The sequence below is a fragment of the Gymnoscopelus microlampas genome, assembly GCF_963454915.1.
Source record: "Gymnoscopelus microlampas genome assembly, chromosome: 11".
In the NCBI taxonomy this organism is placed as follows: Eukaryota; Metazoa; Chordata; class Actinopteri; order Myctophiformes; family Myctophidae; genus Gymnoscopelus; species Gymnoscopelus microlampas.
Window position 1 is genome coordinate 32,151,146 of NC_139948.1, and position 10,135 is coordinate 32,161,280.

A 10,135-nucleotide genomic window follows, 5' to 3' on the forward strand; every position below is an offset into this window, starting at 1 on the left:
AAAAGAGGAAAGAAGTAAGTTACCAGATGGATTTCATTGCAGTTAATGTGTGGTATAGTCAAAAATGGAGTCAGTTGTTTATAAAGAACTGGTGTGAATGTGGCCCAAATCTTATGATTTGTTTAGAACTTTAATAATGTGGTCAAATACACAATACCCTGTTCTATGTGACTTACTAGCATCCATATTCTGGGGGAACATTAGCAAAAAATAGCAGATCTACAAGCTCACAACACGTCACAACGTGAAGCGTTGTGAACTTGTAGGTGGCGAAGAGATTTGGTGTAGATGGACAAAAGCGATCCAAGTACAGAGCCAACTCAAGTCCAGCTAAGTCTAGACTAGAGGGTCCAGAGGGTTACGTGCCAATTCTTGATTATAATTGTTATTTATTGTTTTTTGTTTTTTTAATACATTTATGAATCATCCTCATTAAGTCACTCATTTCTTTGTTGCCCCAAGGAGAGTAAAACGGGTTCTAAAAATGGTATTAAGATACTATTTGATCCAGGTCTGGTGGTTAACTTTTCAACGTAAAAATGTCTTGACGTCCACCAAGGAAGATGTCAGCGTTCAGCTCATTCGCCAGAAGTTTGACAACTTTGTATTGCAGATTCTGCTCGTGACTGCATGGGGGTTTCGGAGGGTTGTGTGAGTGGGTTGTTTTTAAGATAGAGGGCAAAGGATGAACAACTAAATCTCTAATATAATAGCCGGATTAACAGCTCAGGGAAGAACGTGTGGACGTGTCTGTCTCTCTACTGTCTCCAGGGCAATGCCAGTGTTTACTCAGCTATTAATACCAAAACCACCACGCTCTGCCTATCAGGGAGGAGGAGGGGTGGGTAAGACAGATGAAAATTATAGAGACAACAAACAAAAAAACAAGGGACCATTTACTCAACTGTACATAATATAATTCAGGTACTTTTACTTTACTTGATTATTTCCATTTATTGTTATACTTTATCCTACTTCTTCTCCTCTATATATCAGAGTAAACCCTTTACTCCACTACTAGTACCACTATAATGATTTGACAGCTTTTGTTGCTAGTTACTTGCAGATGTACAGCAGATTATTAATTCAAAATTGATACATTATCATTATTTCATAATATGTATTATAGGTTAAGCTACATAAAGCAAGTGAAATCTTCCCCACTTTTACTAGCTGCAATTAAAGCGAACACATTACTAATTACATTGCTTTAATATCATCGTGAAATGGGCGATTCTGCATATTAAGTACTTTTAGTGTGTACTGATACTGTAAGCATAATGTGATGCCAGCACTTTTGTACTTTTTGTTGTATTGCTTATTATAATTAAGTAAAAACTAATAAATTAGCTATGTAGAAAGGGAATATGTTGAATTTGCGAGATTAAAGCTAATCTTGGACAGAACCACTGAAAGGAGTTTAGTCAGGTAAACTGTATGTTTAGAAAATGGGGCGACACCATGGCACTGACAAGCATCATCAAGTTAAACAGGGACGGCATGTTCTGGGCACTGGGCAGGGATGTGTGTTGGAGAGGAACATGACAAATAAATAAGATACTCTTAAAGTGGTGAAGTGGGTGGGTAATGATGGTAGGGAGGGAGACGTTGTCACAGTGTGTACCCAAATGATTGGAGACAACATATGCAGCACTGACACCCGGCTACGTCTCAACCCGTCTGGCAGTCTCTTTGCTACCCACCTCATAGTCTGTTTATGTCTGGGCCTCCTCCAATCCAGAAGGAGGAACAGTCTGTGATCATAATATGTCTATGAGTCCTTAAGCCGCAGTGTGATACACCTAGCCTAGTTGTCACTTGAAAGATGATCAGAAAGCAGATTTTTTTTAGACTGGGAACAGTTGCTAGTCGGATTGTTTCTTGTTTCTTCAGAATCTCTACCACCATTGAGGGGCCCCTCCCTTGCCAAATGATCATCCATCAATAATCAAATGTTTATGACGGCATCACAGAAAGAAAATGTGGCCACAGAGGGAAATGCAACTCAATATTTATTTTTATTCATAGAAAAATACAATATTTGAAAAGACACGGCACACGTACAATACAGCTTCTGATTCAAAAGTCGATATTCAGGGCACTCAGGAACAACCTGTTACTGTATATTCTATGAAATATATGGACTGTGACTGTCACTCAACTAACTAGGTGGATCAGTTCTAAAGGTCACTTTATTAGATGCTGCTTCTGATCAGAGGTGTCAGTTCTCTCTCTCTCTCTCTCTCTCTCTCTCTCTCTCTCTCTCTCTCTCTCTCTCTCTCTCTCTCTCGAACCTGCACACATATTATTCAGACACACACAGCTGAGGGTGTGATCATGCTGGAACATTCTGAACCCTTTAGAAGGATCAAAGATTGTCAAGGGCTTCTAGTGCTTCTGGAGGCTGACCAGCTATTGTTAGGAAACTGAACCACTAATGCCAAGGCATGTCATTCACTCACACCTCCATTCTGCTTGTCCTCTTTCATTCCATCTGCCTTGCACTTTTCCCCCTCTCCTCCTGCAGCACTTAGTTTTCTCTGTGCGACATTCTGAATCGGTACATGGTCACACCACATAGAAGTATAAACCATAACACTACAATAATTTCAAGTACACTTTCCTTTACGTACGTTTCATTAACTTTTTTTAATACAAAATAAATATTGCAACTGAGCTTATGTGTACTGTTTCATACAATGTTCCCTACACTGTTTGACAGCCGTTCTACAGTAAATGCACCTTTTGGCCTGTCTATGACTGGCTGGGGAAGGGGTCAAGGGGTGGCCATTCAGTGCGCTGCAGACATGACAATGGCATACGGCCATCCAGGCTGCTATTTTCCAGGCAGGGATTAGCCCATCGCGCAGCTGAAAGAACACACCCCACAGCACGGCTGCCTTTCCATCTTAACAGAGATGCCTTCCTGTCATAATTTCTAACACCATTTCCCACCAAATGTTAAAGGCAATGGCAAAGCATAACATTTCCCTGGTACTCTGCTTCCCATTTTGGGATGTAGATAACATTAATAGGGATTGTGGGTGAATGTCACTATGAATTAAATCTATACACATCTTTTCATGCTCTTTTCTGATAAACTATGCCCCTTTACTACCCCAGCCCATGTGTTATCCTTCTCGTCGTCCCTCAAACTCCCCTCCCTCTCGTCTGTTTTGGCTTTCAGCCTCTCTGGGCTTCGATTGACGTGGAGCGGCCCAGTTCTTTTGGTCCTTTTGCGAATTCCATGCGAATGGGTTTGACGGGTGGAAGGTCCTTGGTGATCTCATCGACACTTCTCTTGTGGGGGCAGGCTCCATCCGGCTTGGGAAAGGACCGTAGGTCCTCTTCGGTGTGCGCTGCTCCACGGCCCAGCCTGATGCCCAGCTCTGCAGGGATGAAGATTGGCAGAGGCAGGGTGTTCCTCTTTGGCAGCAGCTGGTGTTCTCTAACGCCCCGCTCCACGGTGCCCACCCTGTAGACACCTGAAGGACACGTCTGTACCAGGGAGCGGATCTGCCACTGTCGGGCCAGAGTTTCCCTACGAGAGTTGTCATTCATGTTCATGGTCTGCCTGCAAGCATCAGAGAAAGAGAAGACGATAAGATCTCAGAATTATTCACTTGCTTGATTAGACCTTAGAATTCATAATCTAATTGAGGATCATGTGTATGTTGAGGCTTCAGTATGTGTCAGACTAGCCTACACGCAATCTAACATTATTATTGTTATAGAGGCCTGTAAATTGAATTTCTGACCACCTCTTGTAAGCAGCCAGTAGCTACACCACAAAGCACACCTACAGCGTGCTTTGCTGCAGGTGTGATTTGGATACATTTTTACACCCTCAGCAGGTGCTGTAAGTGATATTGTCTTTTGTTAAAATACGTGTTAAATAGCTCTATATTCTGATAGTAATAATTGCTATCAAGTGTTTGTTCAGTAACAAGGCCTCCCTGTCTCTCCAGCTCCTTAGAAAACAGAAAATGCCTTTTCATGACAGGAGACAAATTATGTCCAATTAGGAGAGAGGACTCATACTGGATACAGAATGAACATGTGAAATTGGAAGTGATGACACAAATAAATGAGCAGACAAAATTGAAACTGGAACGCTATAAAATTTAAGCTGATAAATGGGTACTCTATCCTCATTAGATGAAATTAGATGACTCTTTTATTAAAGAGCTGGAGAGACCTCTGTTACTGAACAAAAACTCAATAGCAATGATTACTATCAGAATTTAGGGCTTTAACTGTTTCACTTTTTAAATTTATTTTTTGTTTGAACCAAAAAATATCACTTACACTACCTTTAAATGAACTGTGATTTTACTGTGTGTAGCTCTGTAAGGGCTCACCTGTCTTGGGGCCGAGTCTTTAGGGTAACACTGTGCCAATCAGCGCTGTAGCTCTCCTTCTGAGCCTTGTTCTCCTCTCGTACGGCACAGGCCAGCTTGGCCTCCACCACATCCCCATTGCACTTCTCTATGACGGTACACACTGGCATCATCTATGTGCTGTGGAAAGATCTGTCTGTCAGTCTTATCGCTGGTCTGTCTTTTTTCCTCCGCGCACGTCTATCTCCTCTCAGGACAGAGTCAGTAGCTTCTCTCTAGCTTTGAGTGTGATTACTGCAGTCTGTCAGCCTGTCAGTGGTTGTCGATGTGTGCCCGGCAAATCAGGGATGCTCTTTCTCCTCCGTCGTCTCTTCAGGCTTTCTTGCTCTCTGCCGCTGTCTGTGTCATGGACCGTGTCCATCTGTGACTTTTATAGCCACCCTGTTGCTATTCCCGATCAGCGATGTCACTCTACAATCAGTGCGTGCTGACATCCGACACCGTGTACCCCCTCTGTCTCATTTCCCAAGATCTGGAACTCACACTGAAGAGGGGTTACGGGTAATTGGGCCAAAAATCCCCTGGCACACTGTAATCCCCCTTTATGACCACAGGCCCCAGCATTTTCCACTTCAGCTGGTGCCGGTGGTTCAGTCAGGGGTGAGGGTATATCTCTTCACACACAAACATGGAGACAATCTATGGAAACAAGTCGAAAGCCACAAGGGATTTGTTCCCGTAAGAGGAATCTTAATAGACATTTGGTCTTGATGTATACATGGAGCTGCTGGTGGCACCTCACTAAAGTGGAAAGAGATAAGCTCATGTTGACAACGTTTTTCACAAACAGATTCACTCAGCCTATTCACTCAGTCACTCAGTCACTCACTCAGTCACTCTCAGTCTCTCTCTCTCTCTCTCTCTCTCTCTCTCTCTCTCTCTCTCTCTCTCTCTCGCGCACACTCTCGCGCACGCGCACACGCACGCACGCACGCACGCACGCACGCACGCACGCACGCACGCACGCACGCACGCACGCACGCACGCACGCACGCACGCACACACACACACACACACACACACACACACACACACACACACACACACACACACCATACCTCCCATACCATACCACACAAATCCCTGTGCAGCATGTATGGAATGGCACAGTAGAGCAGGATTTCAACACCACTGGCAAATTAACAACAAATGACACATGAACCAATATGAACAACTATGAACTACATACTTGAAAGTGGAGAAGGCATTCCAGACAGTATTGAAACATTTTATGGACCACAGAAAATCAGATCAAAGTAACTTTTCCTATAGACTAGAGTGTGTCCTACACTGCAGGTAGCATGTCCAAAATATAGCACAAATAATAACTCAAACATTGTTTGATATATACAGGGCCATTGGTTCCTAAAATCATAAATATACCAAAATGCCCCCCTCCCATTTTCCTGGAAATTAAAACATTCTGCATTATAAACATATAATGCCGCCTATAGGCCTATACTGGTGTAGTTTAGTCCAGTCCTTTCCTACAGTCATTTTGTCATTGTAATGCATTAATATCATTATTATCCAGACATCCTGTCATTGTTGTGTTTTGGTTCCTTTGTGTCTGGATAAACTCCTCAGCTGTGAATTTTACCAAACCATCAACAGAAACTGTGTTTAGCAGCCAAGTTTGCATCCATATTTGACATGGCATTGAAGATGCTCGCTGTGGCAGTTCAGCATGTGGTGAAAATGTATCTGGATATGTGATAGATCATGTTATTATCACATACCCAGCCTTTATTAGACAGGGTGAGGGGAATATCCCAGTTGGATAAACTGGGCAACGACAAATGCCTGGGTGATAATACTCAAAGATAATCCATAAGATTTATGACCGCTCCCGACAGAGAGAGGTAATTGCAATATGTCCGAATTACTGTACAATAAAGATGGTGGAGCATCTTGTCCAATCTGGTGTGTCGTTTGCTTCAAATAACTTTATTATCTCAGTCAGGCCAGGACGGCCGTGAGGAGATACTGTTTTTGTCCCTGTCCGTGAGTCTGTGAGTCTGTCTGTGAACAGGCAACCCCACATTTTTTAAATCGCCTCATGGTGGCCATATATCATGAATGCAGCATCCAATCGTACCCAAATTGAAATAGCATGTTGAGTGTCCTCTACAGAGCGTACCTCCAAAGCCGCTTTCACTTCTGCCCATAGGGGCTGCCACAAACTGCCACAAACATGAACAGTTGCACCGTCTGTCATACAAACTCTTATTTCCCCATGTCTTGTCTCGCTTGTCCCTCCTCTATCTTTGCCCTTGGTTATGTCTCTCTACACTTACCTATCTGTGTGGCATGAAAATGCCACACACAAAGTCTGGCCAATCCCTTTGTCACCCAAGGGCATAGAGCTTCAGCCGAAGCCTATGCATGCATTCAGGGTAGGCAACCTTAGGCACGGGTCGGGTGCCAACATTGGCAGAGGGGAGGTTGATCACTGGCACACTGGCACAAGTGTGGGAGAGAGTTTTTTTAAAAACAAATCGCTATTGGAGGCGGCGCTGTGTGTGTGTGTATGTATGAGGAGTCAAGTCAATAGTTTGTTTGGTGGCGACGACCACACTTTTTTTTGTTCTGGGCTATGATCCCATAGCATGAGAGGACGCCGGTCGTTCAGAGTATGGGGAAGTCTTGGGGAAGTCTCCCCATTGGCTTAAAGGATTGAAGGACAGCCAATGATGAAAAGGTCGCTAGAAAGTGTCGAGAAAGTGTTGAGTAGTTGATCAGTCTCTTCAAGACTATTGCAAGCAACCTGGTAAAAACAAACAAAAAACAAAGCCATATAGGAAAAAACATAAATAAATAAATAAATGTAAATCACAGAGTTTATTTGACAGGTGTAAGTGGTGCCAATATGAAATGAGGGGTCATTTATATAGAGTGACCTTACAACATGCCGCTACCATGCAGCAGTGAGAGTTCCTACAGCAATCAATCATTGCTTCAATGACAGGACCATATGTTGGTCATAATCACCTCATGTTACAGAATGTGAGACCCTGTGCACCCACCCACACACACATGCACAGCTACTGTGTACACACACACACACGCACGCACACACACGTATAAGTCACATCTGCTAGTCTGGTGGTGTGGTGTTACTGCCAGTGTGACTCACTCATCCACATCAGCCAATGATGTCATCAAGTCACGTCTTAAACAACATAGCCTACACAGCAAAATCCATTGAGTACAAAGTGAAGTGATGCCTGAGTGGCTGTATATTCACACGCACGCACACACACACGCACACACGCACACCCGCACACCCGCACACGTGCACACAGACACAGACACACACACACACACACACACACACACACACACACACATACACACACACACACACACACACACACACACACACACACACACACACACACACACACACACACACACACACACACACACACACACACACACACACACACACACTAGACAGACAGACAGACAGACAGACAGACAGACAGACAGACAGACAGACAGACAGACAACACACACACACACACACACACACACACAGACAGACAGACAGACAGACAGACAGACAGACAGACAGACAGACAGACAGACAGACAGACAGACAGACAGACAGACAGACAGACAGACAGACAGACAGACAGACAGACAGACAGAGATAGACAGATAGACAGATAGATAGATAGATAGATAGATAAAACCTTGAAAAATGTGTTTTCATTGTTATACCGATAAATAAGAACTTCCGTTGATTCAAGCATAAACACAATCGATTGATTGATCATTAAAATAAACATGCTCATCCAGTTTCACTTATGGCAGTTATGGCTATGGCTATTTGTCTTTCACAGTTCACATTTAATTTGCATTTTTGGATCAAACTGCCTGACCTTCTTGTGCACTGCTAAAACATTGTCCTAGATTCCAAACACAAATATTCTGTGTTATTTTTCCATCTACCTGTCAAGCTCTGATGACTGAGAACAGCAATATCTCAACTTCCTATCCACACCTTTCCAGTATCACATTCAGGGTGACATTTCTGTGTGTCTGTGTGTGTGTGTGTGTGTGTGTGTGTGTGTGTGTGTGTGTGTGTGTGTGTGTGTGTGTGTGTGTGTGTGTGTGTGTGTGTGTGTGTGTGTGTGTGTGTGTGTGTGTGTGTGTGTGTGTGTGTGTGTGTGTGTGTGTGTGTGTGTGTGTGGAGAGAGAAGAAAGTTATGTTATGCAGCCATGGTAACCACGAATGTCATTTCAGAAACCTAAGTCACTATGTGAAGTATACTTCAGTGGTGAGATCAGATGTTCATTGAAGCGACTTTGAGCCAAGCAAAGAGTAATCTGAATTGAAAATGATGCAGCACAGCCCGAGCAGTTTGTGTATATGTATTATTTTATTTTTCATTACAGATACTCACAGAGTAAATCCGTACTCATAAAAGTGTATTACAGAGACCCATAGGCTCTCTGCACAGCAGTACTGTTGTGAGTCATGTCACTGCTATTCAAATGAGGTCAGGGCTACTGTGAAGGGCCATAAAGGTGAATAGCGATGAGGTGATTTCTGCCAGGGTGATCTTCCAGGCCCGGCGGCTGGCCGGGAAGCACCTCGAGTTGTGTAACTGCGCTGTCACAGCTGCTGAGAAGTGACATTTAAATGAGCTGTCACAATCAGGAACGCGCAGGAAGGAGAGTGGGAGGGGATCGAGAGGAGGGCAGTTGAGGCCCTGACAGGTGGCAGGGAAACTTCTTGTGGGATTGCACTTTGAGGTAAGTTAGATTTGTTGGTGGCAGAGTAAATAAAGTGGTAAGACAGGGACAAGCTACCGACACAGGTGAACCCTAAGAGGAAATAAAAAATGAACACAAAGTTAATTTGCCGACTCCTGCAAATCATGTTCACCATCAGTCAAGTAGGCAAAAAAGAAGGAGAAATATTCCAACAAATTAGCTACTACAATTCTTGTGTGTGTGTGTGTGTGTGTGTGTGTGTGTGTGTGTGTGTGTGTGTGTGTGTGCGTGCGTGTGCGTGTGCGTGCATGCGTGCGTGCACAAACCATGTGACAGCCGACTGGTGCCATAATGCTCTTAACAGAGCGTCTCTTTTACATAACGACAGACAACTCATCAGCAAAGCATCAACATCCTTGTCCTTCTGCACCAACAGGGGGGGTTCCCAGTGGGAAGGTGAGATACCGGGCAAGCGAACACAAGCCAGTAGGGCCATGTCTGTGGAACAGAGTTCAAACAAGCGGCCAGCCACCCACAACAGGCAGGCCACGTGAGGGCATAGACATACATTGTGGATTGTTGTATTCCACCTCAGAGGAATGCTTAGTCATATGCCCAATACTGGTGTCTGACTCACCACTGCTTATCTACCCAACTAACCCTGCCAGTGCTATTTTGGGGGTTTGAACACCTTGTGTTCAAGCAGATTCTACAGTTGTCTTCTCTGTAACATTTATTTCTATGAGCGATCGTGGTTTCATTTAATGCCATATAAAGCAGCCCAGATGAGACAGTGCAGCTTCCTTCACCATGGTTTGTACAAACAACATGTGACAACGTGCACTTAATGGGGCTTCAGGTTGCAAGTTTATTTCAGCATCAACATCACACCAGAACACATGCATAAACAAATTCACAAGATCCAAAATCACCCATATTCTCTATTGTGCCACTGCTAGAGGGTGAAGAAATCCCCATAAAACATCACCTGAATGTCACCTTACTCACGC

At 43.8% G+C, this 10,135-nt stretch overlaps 2 protein-coding genes across 2 annotated transcripts in view; both read right to left on the bottom strand.

Annotated features, from left to right (window-relative positions):
* Window positions 1-1,994: 1,994 nt before the first annotated feature.
* Window positions 1,995-4,738, bottom strand: tcap (titin-cap (telethonin)). The gene is made up of 2 exons (XM_084072384.1): window positions 4,362-4,738; window positions 1,995-3,574 (listed from the first exon to the last, which is right to left on the bottom strand). Exons 1-2 carry the CDS (start codon window positions 4,511-4,513, stop codon window positions 3,184-3,186), a joined length of 543 nt encoding a protein of 180 aa, XP_083928510.1. The 5' UTR covers window positions 4,514-4,738; the 3' UTR covers window positions 1,995-3,183.
* Window positions 4,739-10,062: 5,324 nt separating this feature from the next.
* LOC311056039 (melanoregulin) overlaps window positions 10,063-10,135 on the bottom strand; it is a 2,240-nt gene continuing 2,167 nt past the window's right edge. Inside the window, exon 5 of the mRNA XM_084072383.1 lies at window positions 10,063-10,135. This exon is cut by the window's right edge and continues 882 nt beyond it. The gene's annotated coding sequence lies outside the window, so the exon portion shown is untranslated.

Bases quoted from the DNA above. Each gene is read 5' to 3' on its own strand.
- tcap (XM_084072384.1), bottom strand. From the start codon at position 4,513: ATGATGCCAGTGTGTACCGTCATAGAGAAGTGCAATGGGGATGTGGTG. The intron at 3,575-4,361 runs GTGAGCCCTTAC...TGATGCTTGCAG, and splicing joins AAGACTCGGCCCCAAGACAG to GCAGACCATGAACATGAATG.